The sequence below is a fragment of the Abramis brama genome (assembly GCF_963993115.1).
Source record: "Abramis brama genome assembly, chromosome: 21".
Classification (NCBI taxonomy): domain Eukaryota; kingdom Metazoa; phylum Chordata; class Actinopteri; order Cypriniformes; family Leuciscidae; genus Abramis; species Abramis brama.
In genome coordinates, this window is record NC_139983.1 from 21,261,878 (window position 1) to 21,285,112 (window position 23,235).

The 23,235-nt window shown below is 37.9% G+C and overlaps 1 protein-coding gene across 5 annotated transcripts in view; it reads left to right on the forward strand.

Annotated features, from left to right (window-relative positions):
• The window catches only part of ttc7b (tetratricopeptide repeat domain 7B), a 42,403-nt gene extending 20,399 nt beyond the window's left edge, over positions 1-22,004 (forward strand). For 2 of the 5 annotated variants that reach the window (XM_084097388.1, XM_084097389.1), the window contains 7 exons: positions 315-475; positions 2,429-2,545; positions 5,873-5,970; positions 9,591-9,641; positions 14,283-14,423; positions 19,379-19,581; positions 20,459-22,004. In XM_084097388.1, the coding sequence (XP_083953514.1) occupies positions 315-475; positions 2,429-2,545; positions 5,873-5,970; positions 9,591-9,641; positions 14,283-14,423; positions 19,379-19,581; positions 20,459-20,680 (993 nt within the window). In that variant the 3' untranslated portion in view covers positions 20,681-22,004. Of the gene's footprint in view, positions 1-314; positions 476-2,428; positions 2,546-5,872; positions 5,971-7,341; positions 7,498-9,590; positions 9,642-14,282; positions 14,424-19,378; positions 19,582-20,458 lie in introns of all 5 variants that reach the window. The other 3 variants (XM_084097390.1, XM_084097391.1, XM_084097392.1) reach the window with 2 other exon arrangements.
• Positions 22,005-23,235: the final 1,231 nt, after the last annotated feature.

Sequence of the window (23,235 nt, forward strand, 5' to 3'; positions counted from 1 at the left end):
AAAGATGTAGGGCCCCAATTAAACCTTTTTTTTTTTTTTTTAGACCTGTTGGTCAACATGTAGGCTAAATTACTCAAAAGTTTATTATCAAAATTGTGGTTTTATTTATTTCAATAAATATCATTATTGATTTATCTCCCAACCCTTGCTACATCTCACTCTTCAAGTTCTTACCATAGGAAGATTGTTTTGTCCTTATTTCCCTGTCAGTCTGTCTCTCTCAAATGTCAGTCTAATATTTTTCCGTCTCATTTCTCTCTCACCCTGTTTAAAACAGTCATCTAATAAAAGCATCTCTTGTGTGTGTATGTCAGATTCCAGAAGCTCTCGGTTATGTTCGCCAGGCGTTACAGCTGCAGGGCGATGATGTTCATTCACTGCACCTGCTGGCCTTGCTGCTGTCAGCTCAGAAACACTACCACGATGCTCTCAACATCATCGAGATGGCCCTCAGTGAATACCCTGAGAACTTCATGTGAGTCCAACACGCTCACAATCACTGTCACACTTTTACTAACCTCTCAGACTTATAGTTGGATATAGCCTTGTTTTTTGACTGCACTGAGTTGATACAGTTGTCAGCAGCCAATCAGAGAAAGGGCATTCTTGGATGAGAGAACCAATCAGATTATTCCATGCTTTTTTGCCCAGCATTTGTAAAGCCTTACTCACACACATGAACACACAGCAGCAGGCAGTGTTTAGACATTTAGAGGCATGCCACAATGCCCACTCTAATGAGAATGTTTGTGTTCGCTGTAGCAGCTGGGATAGATGGGTACATATCTGCTGCTGGCATCTTCAATTAGACGAGTTAGAAGCATGCGTGTGTGTGCTGGATGTTTGGAGCACTGGGCAGTCCCCACGCAAATTCCCTTCACATTCGATTTGATCAGAGTTCCCTCCATCTCTGAGTTTATGTGTGTGTGTGTGTTGTCGTTCTTCCGGCTGTGTGCTTCAGCCACTTACATAATAGAAAAAAAAAATTCCTCCAATCATATGGCCCTCTTTTTTAACCTGTTTTTCCCTGAAGGGTTTTGGTGTTGTGTGTGTGTGTTTATCCAGTTTGTGTGTGTTTTTCCATACATTTTGCTTCATTGCGTTGAATGGAAATGCACCAGAACATCCAGCCCACCTTATTCCACACACACACAGACACATGCGACAAGATTAATTCAGTGCTTGTGTGGGCGTCCTAGCGGTGTAGCGTGCAAATACAGCAGAGATGAAAGAGCGGCTGATGAGAATGTGCCTTCAGCGCTTTGAATTGGCTGAACTCATATCAGCGTGGCCTTCAGAGACCGCAGCACATGTATGAAGCTCAAACTGATCTCGGTTCAGGCTCCAACGACAACGAACTGTTGAAGATCAACCTCGATATATGGTATCTGCTTCACTCACACACACACACACCAGCTGGATCTCCTCACACACTGCCATATCTGATTATAGAAATGCCCCTCTGCTCTCTCGATGGTGGGATGTTCACGGCGTGCAAGCAGAAATACTATCTGCAGAAATGTGTGAAATACAGGTGTTACCAGGGGATTCTGTGTGCTCTCATTAGCAGAGATTTGCAACTCTAGACAGGATACAATACACCCCAAACTCCCATACACATATATATATACAATATACAACACAGCACTCAATATAACACAAATACATCATTTGGATTATTGGATATATATTGTTTTATATTGGATATTAAATTGTGTATTTCTCCTATTTTTATGTTTAGATTATCTAGCTGTCATCTAATTCTTCCAACTGTTTTCTAATTTAAAATGTAATTTATTCCTGTGGTGGCAAAGCTGAATTTTCAGCAGTCATTACTCCCATCTTCAGTGTCACATGATCCCTCTGTGATAAATAGAAACTTCAAAAGAACAGCTTTTTTTAACAGTCAGTTTAATGCATTCTTGCTAAATAAAAGTATATTTAAAAAAAAAAAACTTACTGACCCCAAACATTTGAACAGTAGTGTACTGTACTTTTAATTTTGTGATGCCTAAATTAAATTTAAGCATTAAAAATGATTGATTTTAATCTTTAATGTTTTATTTTTAATGTATTTAGACAAAATTGTGTACAATGTTAAAATCGGCTATTTATGGACTAACAAATCAGAATTGATTTCTCTATACTGTACACACTATTCATTATTTAGATTTTTTCCCTTATTGTTCAGATTTTTTTCTCATAGAGAAATCTATTGATCTGATCTGTTGATATTTTTTTAAGTAATCCCAGCTGAAAGGGCAGAATCATTTTGAGCTTGATTAAAGTTTTGCATTTAATATGGCTTTCAGATGAGATTAAGCTGATTAGTCTTTATCTGTGTTCAATAAACTCAGCTCCTCTCTGTTTATTAAACACTTTCAGATGGAAGGAGAGTGAATATAAACTTTTTTATTTGTCTCTGTAGTCTTTTATTTACAAAGGTGAAGTTGGAGACGTTGTGTAGAGGCCCAGAGGAGGCGTTGCTCTCCTGCAAACGCATGCTGCAGATTTGGAAATCCTGTTACAACCTCACCAACCCCAGGTACACACACACACCCTTTCTCTCTCTCTCCAGCTGTTGACACATGAATGCTAGAAGCTCAAGTGTCTGCACTCACCATCACACATAAGACAGCACAGCATGTCTCGCTGACTGTGAGGAGCTAACCACTCCTTCATTAAAAATAAATAAAAGCACAGCTCGTACCAGTGCTGCATACTATGATTCAGTCCTTCTTTCTTTCACTCGCTCTCTCATTCTAATGGCTGAAATACCAACCCCCCGCTGTCAGAACACTCCAGCTCTTCCTGTCAAACTGTCCTGAACTCCGTACCTGGTGACAATCCACTGGAGACCAATTAGTGTCCGGACACAGTAACCAAACTCTGCCACTGCCACATATTAAGAGGCCCTCCCTCCAAACCCTGGGTAATGCCACTGTGTCAGGACCACTTGAGCTCTTCCACCCTTAACCTCACCGCTAATACATGCTCATAGTCATCCTCGAACACCAAACAGTTGCTGCTCCATCAGAGGTTGTTGGGCACCCTACAGAGACTGTATGAGGAGGAGGAGGAAGAGATGTGTAGTGAAATTTCAGTAAAACTTGGTTCGTTCTGTATTGTCTGCGTATGAAGCACAGCTCAGGCGGAAGTCACTTTCAAACCAAACAGCTTTCTTTTTATCAACACTTTGAATTTGCATAACCAACTTGAACTCATTGCGAAATCCCTGATCATGTGGATTCCTATCGACTGGATTAAGTGAAAATTCGCCGAACAGCAGTGAATGTGACCACACAATAATGTTCAGTATGTCAGCTATCAACCGATAGAGACAACCGATTTGGACTATCGCCTCTATCGCAGTTACGCTCACGTGACGTTGCTGTTCTGTGCCGTCTCAAAAGCTTATTGTTTGAATGCGTTTTTAAGCCTTGCGGTTTAAAAACAAGTGGTTTTAAACCGTTCAAGCGCAAAAAGCAGCGAAAAAGGACTAATTTCGGTATATGTGCGCACAACTAAAACGCGCACGTGCATCCGTCCTTCGGATGAGACGTTAAACCAAGGTAGTGGCTTTCACTGTGGTCATTAAAAATCCCATGGCACTTCTGGTAAAGAGTAGGTTTCCTGGCCAGATTCCCTCCATTGGCCTTTATCAATCATGGCCTCCTAATAATCCCTATCCACTGAATTGCCTCAATCACTCTCTCCCCTCCACATATAGCTGGTGTGTTGTGAGCGCACTGGCGCCGTCGTTCTGTGGCTGCCGTCGCTTCATCCAAGTGGATACTGCACACTGGTGGTGGTTGAGGAGAGATTCCCTGATATGACTGTAAAGCGCTTGCCCCCATTTCATTTCATTTCACACATAAAGCCACTGCTCTTAGCGCCTAGACTACTTTCTAACGCCTTACTGGGCTTGAACAGTCAAATACACACTTGTATGTCAAAATGCCCGTCTTTGCGAGTATGCTCATAAACGCAGTGGTTTATGTCTTAAAGGCACAATATGTAACTTTTTTGCTTTAAAAATAGCAAAAATCACTATATCTATGTTATATATTTTTTTTAGTTGTTTACTTACATTATCCCGACTGTTTCCAACAACTTTCAAACCAGGAGAAATTTTAATTTAATTCGAAGACACGGCACGTTTCTTTATTTCCGTTTTGTCGCAGTCAATGGCGTCATATCCACGTTGTCCCTGGTTTCCGCTTGTACAGCCATGGTAACCAGAGCTATGAACTAGAGCCCTCTGATAGTAACCAAGACGACAGACGTGGACCACTGTAGTTCGCAATGTCTATCTGCATGCTGTTGTTGTTTCGTTCAAACATTATGGACCATGGCAAGTAGACTTTGGATAAAAAAGGAGAACTAAAACGAGAATCAATATCAGCGCGGTGTTTTCGAGATGCCGAGAGCTCCCATATATAAACGAGAGCTCCACGTCCGAGACTTCGACCGCTCCTACATGTAACGTTACTTTATTAAACAGGTGAGCACATTTACATAAAACTAATCAATGTTATATAGTTCAACAATGATAAAATGTTAGAATATGATCTGTATGTTATTCTCATGTTGATCTAGCTTACTGCTAGTCTCAGACAAACTAACACATACATTTCAACACATTCAAATGCAGTTTAGTGTGATAGACAGTGTAATTTTAGACCAAGTGAAACAGCGCTGCGTTACCTCACAAGTTTAATTTGTTTAATAAACTGACCTGTGAGTAGTAATTCTGCGTGTAGTTCGATAGAATGAAATGTCCATATTCCTTTTATATCCGCGGGACTCGCGTCGCTTGTGGAGCTGATAGCTGTCTCTTAGCAATCCCGAACTGCTTCATATCACAGTCATGATAAAAACATTGATGTATTCAGTCATCCATAAACATTATTAGATCGGTCGGCTTGACGTTGACGACAAGATCCATAATTCTTAGCAAATGTTGCGTCATCAAACTACGCCTTTGTTATTGTAAATAGGTTAGCGACCCCTAGTGGAGAAAAAAATCCATACTGTACGTTTAAGTGAACATAAATGGTTGAGAAAGAAAGCACAAGTGAATCAGTATATTAGATCAGTGCATTCGCTCTTAAAGTGACAGCAGCCTAATATACCTGTTATGTAAAATTCTGCTTCATCCTCTTTACATTTTCTTCTTCTTTGAATCTTCATCTTCTTAACTTGTTAAATTAATTTTAAAAAAGTAAAAATAAACAAGTAAAAAAAGTAAGTCTGAATTGTTTTTTCCCAAGATTGTCCCTGAGTAAACTGACTTGCCTTAAAGTGACTTTGGTCTCCCGCAACATTAACTTTTCAGTCTTTTTTCTTTTTCCTTTTTTTTTTTATCTAGGCAAGTTTTCTTTCTTTTTTTGCTTTGCTAATGAAATGGGTGAAATTTTATTATACTTGCATTCCCATATGATCTCAAATCTTGGGATCGTCATGACTTGAGTTTGGGCACTTTTGATATGGGCCAGTAAGCAACCACTTAGCAATTCCCTTGCAGCCATTCAGAGCACACGAGCAACCACCTAGCATTGTCCTGATAACCATCCGTAACACCCTACCATCCTGGTGCCAAGTCTTCTCACACTCGCATTTTCTTCTGATTTTGTCTTATTTCTATGCTCCTTTTCAGACGAACAGTGTTGCAGGAGCATTGTGGTTGTGTGTGCTATAGCAGTGTACCATGAGATGCTGAGTGAAATTTCTGAGGGTTTCATCATTCTGTGTGTATTGATGTGCAAGTATCATGTCGCCTGTCTGTGTGCTTGAGCATTAGAGCTCTGTCTCTAATTTGAATGTCTTAATTGCCTCTTTTTATCTGCTGTGTGTATGTCTGTGTGTGTAGTGATTCTGGGAGGGGGAGCAGTCTGTTAGACAGAGCTGTTGCTGACCGTCGCCAGCTAAACGTCATGTCACTACCTGACTTCAGTGATCCAGAGACAGGTGAGCGTGCACACACACACACACACACACACACACATGCACACACACACTAATGTCCCTATATCTATATCTTTAATTATTGTGGTAACAGATTTTTTTCCCCACCTTTTACGGTGAGTTTGCATAACCATGACAACAGACATCAGCTTTGCTGTCATTTTATCTGTATTTCCTGCATATGTCTCTCTCTCTCTCTCTCTCTCTCTCTCTCTCTCTCTCTCTCTCTCTCTCTCTCTCTGATCAGAGGGAAACTATCTTTCACTGTTTTGTACATTGTGACTGGCTTAACTTATTTTTGATGCTTAATTTCATGTTTGTGGATTTTAAAGTAATATTTTCAAAGGTTGGTTTAATTTTTGGTTTCAAGTTTTGGGAAAAAAAGAGAAAAAAGGGGCAACTTGTTAACTTTGTTATTGGAAAAGCGAAAATTTAAGGTGAAGTTGGTCGGGATGTAGTACAAGTTTTTAAGAGTTTAATAAAAGTAAGAATTAAATTAGATTTTTTATTTTATAAAACTATGAAGAATATAGAGGAATTTGAAAATATATGGAATCACAAAGAAATGTACTTTGTTAGAGATGGTGAATACATTTTTGCTAAATGTCTTGAGTAAAGTGTATGGTTGTTAATTTTTTTTAAATGATTTAATAAAGTGTTATGAAATCTCTCTCTCTCTCTCTCTCTCTCTCTCTCTCTCTCTCTCTCTCTCTCTCTCTCTCTCTCTCTCTCTCTCAAACACACCAATTTAGATTTAGAATTAAAGGCTTAATAAGATTTTTTTAATGTACATTTTAACTTTTAGAATTTAAAGCTAAAGTAGAATAAAAATCTAAAGCTGTAATCCTTGTTGATGGGTCATATTGAATTATATTCCCAGTATCTTGTGCAGTGAGTAGAGTAATTAGATAAAGAGGGCTGAGATGAGCGCAGGTGTTTGTTTGCTGCGTTTGCACAGCAGTGATGGCGGAGGGTTTCTCTGCTGTGTATGCAGACAGTAAACATGTCATCTCGTCTCCGTGATTCAGCAGTTACCTGTTTTCTTTACAATCTGAGCTGCTCCAGCTGTGTTTAGTTCTGGTTATTTATTTTTTATTATTTGAACCTTTTCCATAATTTTTAGGGCTGTCAATCAATCAAACATTTTAAATTAATTTCATTTCATTTTAATATTACAGAATTTACATACAGGGTATGAGTTATGTAGAGTTATTTTTAACATGGTCTTTAATGTTGTCAAGATGCATGCTGAATTAACGCTTCCCAATGACAGCCCTAAATATTTAATGTCTTTTTCCTTCTGTGTTCTTCTTTTAATTTAATTTCTTTTTTTTAAATATCACATCCTTTTCATTTTCTTATTTTTATTCCTAGCCTCTCATGCCTCTTCCTCCCTCTCGGGGTCAGAACCTGTATCTCCTATTTTTCCTCTTCCATCCTTCTATCCTCCACCCAAGACTGAATCCACTCAGAGGCCCAGCAGCCATGCTTTCTGTGACCACGCCCCCCACCGACGCTTCTCCTCCGCCAGTAATGCACTGTGCACCTTGTGTGTGTTTTTCGACCAATAGACTGCCATGAGTCTCTCCTCACTAGCCAATCGCCATGCCACTAACCGCACTGCCTTAATAGCCCCACTCACCAGCCCAATTCATTTGGGATTTGGTTAAGTGTGTTTGGTGACTTGTTTGCTGTTGCGGTTTGAGTTGGTATTGAAGCAGTGTTTGGCTTTTTGAGGCCTCTTTTTGAAGATTTCAGACTCTAAAAACCATCAGGCAACTAATGGGTTTTTAATGTGATTTTAACCATTCCAAGAAGCAATTTTACAGTGCACTGACGGCAAGAAGAAGAATCAAATGCTCAAGCTATTATGTGAATAAGCGTTTAAGTACTTGTACTATTGTTTCAAGATCTGTAGAGGAGTTAGATGTAACTCAGCCTTATTTATATGGTGTGTCCAGTTATGGCTTGCATCAGCTGTAAAAGGACATTCATTGAGTACAGGGCTGTTATAAGACTTTAAATGGCACTGGCAGAATGATGTGATGGTGTGGGTTCGGGGATCCAGTGGCCCGTGAGACTGACACTAAGCTCTTAATCTCCACTAGCTCCTGGGGAAACGAAAGACAGGGAAGCATTGACACTTGCTATCAGCTAGCTGTTTAAGACCTGGGATCATATCCACACTTGTATCATCAGAGAGAGAGAGAGAGAGGAGATTTCCTATGTTACTCAAACTCACTCATACTGTAGTTTTGTCTTCTTTTTCTTCATCTAATATGCTTTCCTCCTCTGGCCCTGTTTACATTTTATATAAACATCTGTTTGGAGTAATACAGTCAGGCGAGACAGACTGTTGTTTACATCTGGTATTTACATTCATATTATTATTTTATTATTATTAATTAATTATTTTATTCAACATGGATACATTAAATTAATCAAAAGTGACAGTAAATACATATATAATGTTACAAAAGAGTTCTATTTCAAATAAATGCTGTTTTTCCCCCATTTTTTCTTTCTATTCATCAAGGAATCCTGAAAAAAAAAGTTAAGCAGCACAACTGTTTTCAACATTGATATAAAATAATAATTTATTGAGCACAGAATCAGCATATTAGAATGATTTCTGAAGGATCATGTGACACTGAAGACTGAAGTAATGATGCTGAAAATTCAGCCTTGCCATCGCAGGAATAAATTACATTTTAAAATATAATAAAATTGAAAACGGGCTATAATAATATTTCACAATATTTATGGTTTTACTGTATTTTGATCCAATAAATGTTGTCTTGGTGAGCATAAGAGACTTACATCTTATCAGCCCCACACTTAGACAGTAGCGTATCACTTACATTAGTGTGTCAAAAAAGAACAAAAAAAGTTACTTCGAAAATTAAACTTGTGACATTAACTGTTAACAGAAATGATTTTTTTCAAAAACAACTTTTCACGCGAATTGATGTTGAAAATATAATTTGTTTATTTTTCGAATTTAATTGACTTTTGAGGACAGTGTACTCGGACATTTGAACTTAACTGCCTAAAATTGGTCATTTTATAGTGAAAGGTAACCAGCAAAGTTTAAATGTTGTAGCCCAACAGATAACTGAAAGGTGAGTAGGCAGTCCTTCACTCTTGTTCAAGACAAGAGTATGCAGGATGAATAACCTTTTGGTTTTTCACTCCATTTAAGCCAAAATTCAGCACTGTCCGCATATGATCAGAGCACCCGGGACCGATATTAATACCAGGTGTAAACAGGGTCTTTATTTCTCTCTGTCTGCCTTCTGTAATGCTGTGCATGTGATTTGTTGCAACTATTTTCGCCGTGTTTGTGCATCGAAATCATTGTATTAATACACGTACAGCCCTACATACAGTGGTTCCTGTTCACAGAGCGTGTGAATCACAGGGGTTTCACAGGGCCATTACCTGCTCAGGACTCGTGACACTTTGGTTTGTGGTATATAGAAAGTCAGACAGAAACACTTTCTTTTTTTTTCTATTATATTTCTCTCTGTGTTTCTGTAAACTTTCTGTTGTTGTGTTTGTTGTTTTTGTTCCTAATTTTTATGAGTAATTGCCCCCTTTTGTTGTTCTTTTTGGTTTCCAAGGCAACCTTCCAGATGCTTTCTTTCATGGTTTTGACTCCTTAATTGGGGTTTGTAAGTAGCTCTTGTCGTTACTGCTCTACCTCTACACACACTTTTCAACACACACCTGCTTTTTTGCCTCGCTGGCCTTCTCCTCCTTGGCAGAGTGCACTCACCACCTGTCTGTTACGAGACTCCAACACACTCCGCCATAATGTGTTCAATAGGCGCGTTACGTCTTACCTTTTGTTTTGTCCTCTTATTGTGTTTCCTCTCCTGGCGTTTTGTGTCCCAGGCCTCTTTGTGCTGGAGAGAGACATAAATGCACTCGTTTGGCCTCAGTTCTTAATAATTAAAGAGACAGTTGTGTTCCTCCAGGCCTTTCAAACACATACAGCTGCTTAAAGCCAAACACTTATGGGTATGAATTATTAGTTTTAATGATACTTTTTTATATAATTACCATAATTGTTGTTGTTATTATTAATGGTATGGCAAGTATTATTATTACTATAATTAATTAGTGTTAGTAATATGAACAGCGCTTACTGTAGTATTATTTAGAGACTTGTGCATCATTTATGCTACAGAGATAAATTACACTTTAATCCTGCATATGATATTAAAATGTTTTTTTCATTTACACTACTGTTCAAAAGTTTGGGATATATAATGTTAAAAAAATTCTTTGTTTTTGAAAGAAGTCTCATGCTCACCAAGGCTGCATTGTTTTTGATAAAAAAGTTGTAAAAACGGTAATATTGTGAAATATTATTACAACTTGAAATAACTTTATTTTTTAGAAACCATGATACTTTTTTTCCTGGATTATTTGATGAATAGAAAGTTTAAAAGAACAGCATTTATTTGAAGTCTTTTGTAATATTACAAATGACAAAAAAATTTGATCAACTTAATGCATCCTTGATGAATAAAGGTATTATTTTCATAAAAGAATCATACTGATCCCAAACTTTTGAACGTTAGTGTATGTGTAAATATACACACTGCTTGTCTCTTGCTAGCACAATATCCCTATAAAAGCTTTCCAACATTGACACTATATGTTTTTCAGTTTAGTTTGTTTTGAAACAAAACTTTCATTTAAATATGAAGCGACGGTGCTGTGATTAAAAATTCATAAATTTTTCTAAATAGATTTGGTGCCTCAGGAGAGCATTGAATGACCTTGTCTGAAATGTGTTCTAATTTATTTATTTTTACCATTAATCCAAAATTACACTTAAGCCCTTTTAATTCCATTTGATAGTCCACAGTTTAATCCCAGTTTAAGATTATTGTTTAATTTTAGTTATAACCTGAGTGAAGTCAACAACATTTAGAGGGACTTTTACTGATCCTCTAATTATTTTTACGGTTATTATTTAAATGTAGATTATTTGTCATTAGGGACATTTGATATAAAGTGTGTGTGCGATATCTGATGGAATAACACCCAGGTCTCTAGACCGTAGATTACGAGCTCTAATTTCCTTTAGCGTCTCACATTTAGCAGCTGTTTCTAAACTCCTGGCTCTGTTAACAGAGCGATGAAACGTTTAAGAGGACGGGAGCACTGGTGTCATGATAGTGCTGAGAGGTGCTCATTTAGAGCCAATTGCGATGGACACAAAATCCGGAAAGAATCGTAGCCTGTAAAAATCTAAGATAGGTATTCTGTCCCAAAAAAGAATGGAATTAATTGTTTTTTTAGGGACTTGACAAATTGATTGCAAATTGCTGGAGAAGATTGAAACTATTTTGAATTAAGAAGATAACTTTTTAGCCGAATTTAATGGAGAAAAAACCTGGGAAATGATGTTGCCTGTGTTTAACAGAAATAAATTCATAATGTTAAATGATTCTAACTTAATTATTAATTTGAATGTGCCCATTTGCACACAAAAAAAGCTGACATATGCAGTTTACAGTCGTTAAGAGGGGCTGCATTACAAACCAATGTAGACTTGCTGTACTTGCTGTAATTTACTGTAGGTTCTGGTGAAGAAAGTACTGTCTCTTTAAAAACATAGCTGCTTTTTATATGTGTGTGATTGCGTGTGATGATGCTTTCTCACTCTTAGCATGTGGCTCCATGGTCACGCTCTTTCTGCAGCCTGGTCTGATGCATCATGGGTGTCTGTTTGAGTTTGCGTGTGCACACGCATGTGCTTAAAAAGAGATGTGAAGTTGTTGACTGTTTATCTAGAAAGTACTTGTCAGTCATCAACTTCAGCCCTACAGAGTGACCGCAAATCATTCTAATATGCTGATTTGCTGCTCAAGAAACAATTATTATTATCAATGTAGAAAACAGTTATAGTTAGAAACGGTGTTACATTTTTTCACGATTCAAAAGAACAGCATATATTTGAAATAGAAATATTTCGTAACATTATAAATATCTTTACTCTCATTTTGAATCAACAATAGTCACAAAGGTTTGGAACAACATGAGAGTAAGAAACGTGACAATTTTCATTTTTGGGTGAACTATCTACCTTTTAACAAGAGATCATATATTCGTATATTAGTACAACCTAGGACAGCCATTAATGATCGTTTCCACATTTATTAAATGTTCTATTTCACGGTTTAAATTTGTTCATTCTTTTGGCCTCTGAGTTGTTTTTTAAGGCTGTGCCATAGGACATTCATGAAGAGATCCCCTGGAAGCCTTTCAAACTCAGTACAGATGGGGGCAGATTCTCAGTGTTTGGTCCAGTGATCCATGGCTTTGTCCACTGTCGCCATAGAAAAGCTAAACATAGGAACCGAATAAAAAACTGAGATGTACAGGGATCGATTTCAGTATGAATGTGTTTTATGTCCTGCTGGTCTGGTCGATAAAGTCCAGCCTGTGACTCATAGAGACTCTTGAGGATCTTAATATGTTCCTCTGAACCCCCGACAGAGACTTTAATGACCACACTGATACCCGGGCACTGCACGTCCAGACAATAGGGACTCTGTGATCGCTGAACTGCAGGGGGCAATTTCATTTCAGTTCACCCAGTTCATAAAACTGATGTAGTGTCTTCAGTACATCTGCAAATTGAAAAGGAACTGAGGCCAAATCTGGAATACATTGATAAAATGGTTAAAGGAATAGTTCACCCAGAACTCAAAGTTCATTTACAAACCCAAATGACTTGGGTTCAGTAAGATTTTTTTCTTTTTTCAAAGAAATTAATTAACTTTTATTTAGAAAATCTATCAAAGTATGGGTACTTTTAAAGTGGTCTTTATGACTTATGGACTGTATCTTAAGTCTTCTGATTCTTTCTGATACCTATATGTAAGGAACAAACCTAGAAATTGAGTTATCATTCACTGAAAATTATAAATATTTGGCTTGTGGTTGGATTGTTCTTTTGAGTCTAATCTTTTCAGTGAATCATTTGATCGGATTCGCAAATGAAAAGTGATTGTAAATGATGACCGAAATGTCCATTTGGGTGAACTATCCATTTCATTGAAGGCACTCGTATTCAAACTGAGCAGAAAGGAAAACAACCTCATTTCTGTTGATCTGTTGCTGAAATTTGTATGTTGCAGCCTTGCAGCCAGCACTTTTACATGCAGGGTTTAGAAAGCGTGTGGAAAGTAGCAGCAAATGTGCTTTATTGTTTACTATTGATAATCTTATGCTGTTTGAGTGTGTTTTAAGTGGTGTGTGTATAAAGGCACGTTCACGCCAAGGACTATAACAATAAATATATAGTTTTACAAATTGTTCTAAATTTCAAAGAATAGCATTGTCCACACCACAACTATAACGATACACAGAGGAACGATATCACTTTCACAATTGTTTCCAGCTAATGAATGATAAAAACATTGACAGCCAATCAGAACCCATCCTGGTTTTAAAGACACAAACATTTAAAGCGGCAGATGACCGAACTGCAGTGCGCGCTTATAATAAAAAGAACCCTAATACAGTTATCTTTATAGTTATCGTTCTTGGTGTAAACAGGTCTTAAATGTGTTTGTTAAAAATTTTGTCCACCTTTTAGGAACCCTGAGAGTTGAGCCCAATCTTTGTCATTCTGTTTCTTTACCCTTGTGTTTCCTAAAGGCCCTTCATTCAGATGACTGGTGTTCATTTGTCATATTTCTTTTAGAATGAACATTAGAATGGAAAAATCACTGTTAAAGATGATCCTCTTCATATGTATCCCATTGGAATCAAGATATTTTCAAACCCGAACTCTTGTGTTCAATATATAAGAACCAGTGTTATTTTACTATTATTTTACTGCACTCTTATAGTGTTTATTCATATTTAGAATTTTTGTGTTTTCAGTTTTAATAAGTAATTTTGTTATGTGCTTTTAATTTTTATTCGTTTTTTTATCTTTAATTTATTTTTTTATTTCAGTTTTAGTAATTTTATTACTTCAACTTAAACATAATTGAAGAATTAAAGTCAATTAAAGAATTGAATCTAATATTTGTTTCAATTAACAATTTTTAATAGCTTTAATTTTAAGTTTAAGTTAAGTAAACAATAACAACACTGCTGAGAACAGGGTTTAGTTATGATCATCTGCTATTCGGCCTTCATGTCAATGTTTTCACTCTGAGAGGCATGACCCCTAAAGGCTGGTGTGTAGTGGATTTTTAGCATGTATCAGCTGGCCATTGGCCATATATGTAGAAAAGCTCCAATGTACATGTCTTTACTGACTGTCTGTATTTCCACTGCAGGTTCTGTCCATGCCACCTCTATAGCGGCATCACGTGTGGAACAGGCGCTGTCTGAGGTGGCCTCCTCCCTCCAGAGCAGCGCTCCAAAACAGGGACCGCTCCACCCTTGGATGACCCTCGCCCAGATCTGGCTGCATGCAGGTATAAACACAGCCCTCATTTGCATCTTGTTAACATAAGCCACACCTATATCATGTTTTTGCACTGTATGAGGTCCAGGTTTAAGGAACGGCAAATTCTGTAGTCTTGCAATAAAATACCTACTTCATTTATAAACAAACTGTAAGAGTACACCATGTACAAATATAGAAAGCTTATTCCTCACTGCTTTGTGAACCCGGGTTGTTATTAATAGCTGCCTTTGTCCAAACAAATACATTAGGAAAACCACATCCAGCAGGATTGAATTACCCATCTGGATACTTTTGCTCTCTGCCTACAATCAGCATTTACAGATAGACAAGCAGTTGTGCATTTTTGTGAATTTGGCTGAATTAAATGCAATAAAGTTTAGGAAAGTTTTGCATCTTCATGGTAGGTGATATGCTAGCAACTCCAAGGTCATTGGTTCGACTTGCCACGCAAGTACTGATAAAAGGGGGAGTTTTTTTTTTAATGCTCATACCTGCGCCGCGTTATCGACCAGGCAGAACAATCCTTCCATCCACCATAGATAATTTCTCAAATTGCTTATCTAATCTGTCTCAGCTGCTGCCTGAACCCAAACAAACAGATGAACTAGAAGAACTAACTAGCACTATGAGCACCATTCTTTCTAGAACATTGGATGTTGTTGCACCCATTAAATTAAAAAAGGTCAGAGAGAAAATTAAAGCACCATGGTACAATAATACTACGCATGTTCTAAAGAGAGAAACCCGTAATTTAGAGCGTAAATGGAAACAAACTAATTTAGAGGTCTTTAGAATCGCGTGGAAAGACAGTATGTCACGTTATAAAAAGGCCCTAAAAGCGGCCAGGGCTGAGCACCTCCGCAAACTAATAGAAAATAACCAAAACAATCCTAGGTTTTTATTTAACACCGTGGCTAGACTAACAAATAAACAGACGTCACCCGAACAAAATATCCCGTTACAGTTTAGTAGTAATGATTTCATTAACTTCTTCACTGAGAAAATAGAAAACATCAGAACCACAATTGTAAACGTTCAATCCTCAATCGCGCCTTATAATTCAGCCTCAATTATCACCCCGCAAGAACAATTACAGTGCTTTACAACTATAGAACAAAAAGAGTTAAATAAACTTATTAATTCATCTAAAACAACAACATGTTTATTAGATCCTATACCAACTAAACTACTGAAAGAAGTGTTACCTGTAGTGGAAGAGCCTCTCCTCAATATTATTAACTCATCTTTATCTTTAGGTCATGTTCCAAGAACATTTAAACTGGCAGTTATAAAACCTCTCATTAAGAAACCACAATTAGATCATAATAATCTAGCAAATTATAGACCCATTTCAAATCTTCCATTTATGTCGAAAATACTAGAAAAAGTTGTGTCCACTCAACTGGGCTCTTTCTTGCAAGAAAATGATATCTATGAAAAGTTTCAGTCAGGATTCAGGCCGCATCATAGCACTGAAACTGCGCTCGTTAAAATCACAAATGATTTACTTTTAGCTTCTGACCAAGGCTGTATCTCAATACTAGTTTTACTTGATCTAAGTGCTGCGTTCGATACTATAGATCACACAATACTCTTAGATCGACTACAAAATTATACTGGTGTTCAAGGACAAGCATTAAGCTGGTTTAGATCATACTTATCTGACCGCTACCATTTTGTCTATTTAAATGGAGAAAAATCGATCATAACTCCAGTAAACTATGGAGTGCCGCAGGGATCTGTGTTAGGCCCTCTATTATTCTCAATATATATGATGCCACTTGGAAATATTATAAGGAAACATGGAATTAGTTTCCATTGTTATGCTGATGACACTCAAATATATATTTCATCACGGCCGGATGAAAACGCTAAATTATCCAAATTGACAGAGTGTGTTAAAGATATAAAAGATTGGATGACGCGTAATTTTCTTTTATTAAATCCAGACAAGACAGAGGTAATACTTATCGGTTCAAAAAACCTCTCGTAACCTCTCACAATACAACTTTGACATCGTAGGATGTCCTGTTACTTTATCCTCTACAGTAAAAGACCTGGGTGTTATACTCGATTGTAACCTGTCTTTTGAAAATCATATTTCGTATGTTACAAAAACAGCCTTTTTCCACCTTAGAAACATTGCTAAGCTACGTAATATGCTATCAGTTTCTGATGCAGAAAAGTTAGTTCATGCATTCATGACCTCGAGACTAGATTACTGTAATGCTTTATTAGCTGGTTGTCCTGCATCCTCAATAAACAAGCTACAGTTAGTTCAAAATGCAGCTGCTAGAGTTCTTACTAGATCAAGAAAATATGATCATTTAACACCGATTTTATCATCACTGCATTGGCTACCTATAAAGTTCCGTATTAATTACAAGGTATTGCTACTGACTTATAAAGCCCTAAACGGCTTAGCTCCAGTCTATTTAACGGATCTTCTATCGCCCTATAATCCATCGCGCTCTTTAAGATCAGTAAATTCGATGCTTTTGGTCATACCTAGGATATCCAGATCAACCAAAGGAGGGAGAGCATTTTCACATTTGGCTCCGAAACTCTGGAATAGTCTTCCTGATACTGTTCGTTGCTCGGACTCGCTCTCCCAGTTTAAAACTAGATTAAAGACGCATCTTTTCGGCCAGGCATTCATATAATATTGTTAATCTTACAGTTCAAACTACAATCCGGCCTCTAGTTCATAAATGCCAGAGGAGAACTGGCCCCCGACTGAGCCTGGGTTCTCCCAAGGTTTTTTTTTTCTCCATTAGGTCACCTGATGGAGTTTTAGGACACCATTAGGTCACTTGATGGAGTTTTTTCGGTTCCTTGCCACTGTTGCCTTTGGCTTGCTCAGTTGGGGATATTTTGGGGATATTTAATTTTATTCTATCAATCAATAAATTCCACTAGAAACAAACCTTGTTGTATTATTTTATTTTAATTTAATACTGTGAAGCTGCTTTGATACAATCTGTATTGTGAAAAGCGCTATACAAATATACTTGATTTGATTTGATTTGATACCTTGGATCTTTTTAGGCCTATTGTGGACAGCTGACTCCAGAAATTTTCATATTCTGTGCTTTGGTTAGTTCACAGCAGTGAAACAAACTAAACTTTTTCATTGAAGGTTTAGTTCACCTAAAAATGAAAATTGCCTCATTATTTACTCACCCTCATGTCATTCCAAACCCGTAAGACTTTTGTTCATCTTCGGAACACAAATGAAGAATTTTTAATGAAATCTGAGTTTTCTGTCCCTCCATTGACAGCCTATGCAACTACTTCTTTGACACTTCAAAAAGTTCATAAAAAGATTGTACAACTAATCCATATGAATCGGACAGTTTAGTATACATTTTCTGTAGAGACTTGATCGATTTATATGATGAGCAGATTGAATTTAGGCTTTTATTCACATATAAATATTGCAGAAGCTGAAACGTGCTGCGTAACACATGAGAATGAACCTCATTGGTTCTCTCACGTACTTGAGCGTACTTGATCTGTTTATCATATAAAGCGATTGTGTCTCTTCAGAAAATTTGGACTAAACTGCTCTATTCATATGGATTAGTTTTACAAACTCTTTATGAACTTGCTGAAGCGTCAAAGTGGTAGTTGCGTAGACTGTCAATGGAGGAACGGAGAACTCTCAGATTTCATTAAAAATATCTTCATTTGTTTTCCGAAGATGAACGAAAGTCTTACGGGTTTTTCATCTTTTATGCCATATTCCAATATATTTTAAACACTTAATTCAATTAAAATAGTAAGACACTATAGGGCTGTTACCAATCAAATAAAACTAGGATCAACAAAAGCCATCTCTGCACTGTTGATGACACTTCTGTGACACTCAGCTCAAACTGAAGTGGCATTTATTTTAGATGTTACACAGACTGTTTAATCTTATTCATAGGTGGCCTAAATGAATAAACACTACAATTACATTTGCATAAATAATACTATGAGGTTATTGTTAAAAATTATTTAAAAAAGTAAATGATACTTTAAAAATGAAATTAAAACCACCAGTAAGTGGCAGGACATCAATGTCTTAATGAGTGAGACATTAAATGAATCATTCAAACTGCGTCAAATTCAAATTAGCTCAAAATGATTGATTCATTAAAAAAAATTGATGAATGGCCCTGTGATTGACATTGCTAAGACTTCAAGTACACGCATACAATCTTCCTCTTTCTCTCTCTTACGTGGCTGAAATCATTTTGACCATTATGAAGATAGTTTGCATATCTGAGAGTTCAACGTGTCTGTCTGTAACTCCCCTCACGTTCGTTTCTCAGGAACACACACCACACACACACATGGAATACATCTAAATACCCTTTATGAATGGATAAAGGCATAAATGTTGCCTTGGCAACTAACTGAAATAAAAATAAAGATAAATATTTAATTTAATTTAATTAAAATGAAAACTGAGAATATAAAAATAGTAAAAATATGAATAAATACTATAATGGTACGTAATACTAAATTTGGGGGAAATTGAGATACTAAAATAGGGAAAAGCGTCTCTCAAATAAACATCCTTTAATTTGTTGTCTCAAAATAAAGCAATCAACTTGGATACTAAGACTAATTATTCTTTAACCAGCTTGGCTGTCACTGAGCCAAGTTAGGGAACCTTAGCAGGACTTGGCAGGGTGAGAAAGGTGTCAAGAGTGAAGCATGCTTAGTAGTCACTTTCCCTGAGTTTGTTGGTTGGCTGAAAAGGCAGGACAGCCCATCAGTTCCTCCGTTTCATCACCGTTTTTGAACTAATAAACGGCTGAGGCTGATGATGTAGCTGACAGCCTGTCTGAGAAAATCCCATTTCCTGTGTGACTCGAGATAAGAAATAAACTCAACGATCAGTCCCCCCAACAATGCTTCTTTCTCTATTTCCTCTTTATATCTTATTTTTCTTTCTCTGTCTCTCCATAGCGGAGGTGTATATTGGAATGGGAAAGGCGGCGGAGGCGACAGCGTGTACGCAGGAAGCAGCCAACCTGTTCCCCATGTCCCATAACGTGTTGTTTATGAAGGGTCAGGTGGCAGAGCTGCGGGGGAACGTGGACGAGGCCAAACGCTGGTACGAGGAGGCTCTGTCCATCAGCCCCACCCACGTCAAGACCATGCAGAGAATGGTGAGCAAGTTTTCTACCCGCTAACACAAACCCGGTGCGGTTTTACATATTCATTAAGGCATCATTTAGTATGTTTATTTAGCCATTAATTGGCTGCTCCCCACAATGATTTCAGGATTTACTCTTCTAATGGGAATGTTAGTGTGTGTGTTAGATTGGCATGCTGAGATTGAGGAGAGAGACAAGATCTCATCCCGTGTCACTATTTAGCAGACAATGAGTCCAGGGTGTTGAGACTTGTCAGACAAAGTGTGTGTGTGTGTGTGTGTGTGTGTGTGTGTGTGCGTGCGCTGCTGTCTCCTGGGGTGTTTGTGTGTGTTTTAATAGTAAGCAGAAATGTCATGTCTCATAAAGGAACTCTCTGTAGTAGACAGCTGCAGGAGGAAGTATTGCCCGTCTCTGTCAAATCTCTCTCTCTCTGACCTTCTTTTGTGTGTGTGTGTGTGTCTGTTTGTGTCTGACACGGTTCTAACAGCAGGACAGTGGACGGCACCTGAACTCTCAGAGCTGCTCACACTATCCATTTTCAAAAACCACAGATTATATAAACTATAAGACATAATAATATATTATTAATATACTATATAAATAATACAATTATTATATTACATAATTGATTCAAAATAAACCGTTTTTTCCCCATATATTGTTACTTATCAATATTTTAGACCAGTTTTACAGTATAAATAAATGAACTGTTTTCTAAAAAGGCCATGTTGTACTCTAATTCATGAATTTATAATGCTTTTTAATGTGGGTCAAATTTGAGGCTAAAAGGTATGTGCAGTTTTTAAATCAATAGGAGGGTTTACATTTATCCAGATTGAACCTGGAATAGTTCAAAACCCTCTTCCTCTTTTGATTTGTCTTTTTGCAGGGTCTGATATTGCATCAGCTACAGAGGTACAGTCTTGCGGAGAAGTTCTTGCGTGATGCGGTGCAGGTGAACAGTACGGCACATGACGTGTGGAACAGTCTGGGTGAGGTGCTGCAAGCCCAGGGCAACGACACCGCCGCGACCGAATGCTTCCTTACTGCCCTGGAGCTGGAGGCCAGCTGCCCCATCTTACCTTTCACCATCATTCCCCGCACCCTCTAAGACGCTCCGAACAAAAACCTCTGTCCGAGAGTCGTGCATGAACCACAGCACTCAATCGCACACAAACGCCCAACCCTGAAACTTCTCTTCTATGGAATGCCTTTCCCACCCCTCTAAACTTTTTTTATCTGTTCTCAGATGTGGATCTGCAGAAAAATAAACTCCGACTGACACAGTTATCAGTGTGAACTCTTCTACACTGCTTCACTCCCGTTTTTTTTTCACTCCCCTCTTCCTTCCTTCTTTCCCTGCTAGAATTTCCTCCTGCTTCTGCACATCGTAGTGGTGCTGCCCATCTTAAATCCCCGCTCCCTTCAGCACTCTCATTGGTCAGTTTCACGCCACTGTATGATTGGACCAATGAGAAACCTGTACAAGCTGTTGTCACAGTGAAGCGGGTGATTGATGCAGCGGTTTCATCAAACCACAGTGCTTCCTTTTTGCCCGAAACATGTCCTGAAACGTACAATCTCGAGATTCTAGTAGCTGTGTGTCATACGAACCAATAATAACACTGACACAGAGACGGTTAAAAGTGTCTATACGTGTGCTGTGTGTTTGTGCAGAGTTAAATGGACGGTGAGAGAGTGTGTGTCCTTTATATGTGTAACTATCCAGAATCTGTGGCGTGCGCGCATGCTTATTTTGAATGGAATACTTGACACTTGATGTTACAGTGGATCCCTGTTACACGCACACGTGTAATAGATTGTGTTTCCATGCTGTTGTTCCTGAGGGCAGGTGTGTCAACCTTGTTATGACTCCTAGAGAAACATTACGTCCCCCTCTGATCAAACACTTTATTGTTTATATACTCTATGTACAAAAGAATCACCTAGAGCAAATGGAACGGATGCCAAAAGAACAACTATTCTAAAAGCAAATATTTTTTCTTGGTTCTCGTTAAAAGAGAAGATAAATCTAGTTTTGGACATTTCGTTTTGTTTGTTGGTTTCACATTTATCATGATTGAGAGGTCAAGATTTATATTGTTGAATTATCAGAGATGTGTTATATTAGATGTTTATTTATCTGTGTCTCAGTGGCCATGTGTTAGACGGGTGAAGATGTATTCCATGTGCGTGTGTGGTGTGTGTTCCTGAGAAACGAACGTGAGGGGAGTTGGACTGTTACAGACAGACACGTTGAACCCTCAGATATGCAAACTATCTTCATAATGGTCAAATAGATTTCAGCCACGTAAGAGAGAGAAAGGGGAAGATTGTATGCGTGTACTTGAAGTCTTAGCAATGTCAATCACAGGGCCAAACACACAACTGGAAAAGCTGTTTTATGATGTCAATAAATCATTTGATTGTGAAAATTCTGTTTTCATTTGTTATTCCTTTATTTTAGGACAGCTAATATCGATTTGACTGTCAGAGAATTTTTGGTTGCACTTAATTATACAGTAGGTGTACTTGTAGTGTCCTTACCTAAGAAAGTACTGGGTAGGTAACTACATGGGTTAAGGTTAGGTTTAGGGGCAGGTTCAGGGTTAGTATCTAGTTATTACCCAGTTATTGCAATTACTAAAGCAACATGACTGTAAAATAAAGTGCTACCAAATTTCCTCCTAATTGTGACTATTTCACACAACAAAATTTCACAACAATGGTAAATGTGACCACACCTTACTCTTACTCTGCCATAACGTTAACTTGTTATCTGACCTGAAGAGAGTATGGGGTCTCTGTGGAACAAAAGTGGGCGTTTCTAAATTTGTGGGTGTTTTCAAACTGGTGGGTGTTTATAAATCATGCAATGCAAATGATGGCCTTCATCCGGCCCGACCCCTTACTCTCTAAGCTATATATACCGGCTTTTTCTTGCACTGATTGGTTGATTACCTGAACGTGCTCCTCCCGAACTTTGTTAAATAAAACATTTCATAGAATGTAGTCCGTGCTTCTATTGCGTTTTGCATTCTGAAACATATCGAAACGTTATGACGTGAAACCGAACTCGCCTTTGCATTGACTTATGAAAAGCTAAGAGTATGTTTCAGCCCCTACTTTTCCTGTTTAATTTCTTTTCGTGTCACTCACGTTTCCTTACATGCGCTGCTGACATCATCTCATGCATGTTAAATGAACCCACTGTTCCCCTGACTTGTGGTACGGATGAATACCTTAAAAAGCTCTCAAAGATTGATGAAGGTCCAAAAGCTCAGAAGCAGAAAAAAAATACAAAGAAAGGACGAGGGCAGCTGCCTCTGAAAACTAGCGAATGAATGATGTGGCCTAATAAAAAAGGAGTGAGGGAGAAAGAAGGATCTGAGGTGGGAAATGTAGAAGGTGAATTATTTAATGCACTTACAGGCCTGCCTTAAACTAATGAGTGCTTGCCGCTTGCTTTACGGGACAGGCCGCACTCCCAGGAGCAATCTAGGATGTAAAAAGAGCTTCAGCAAGAGTTTGGTCATTATTAAAGAGGTGTGTTTTAGTGTCCAAGTGTTTATGCCTCTTGGACCTCTTCTTTGCTTCATTCCTGCTGTAAAGTGGCGACCATCATAAACAGCCCAATACGGCCCCATGCTGGATCTTTGATCTAGG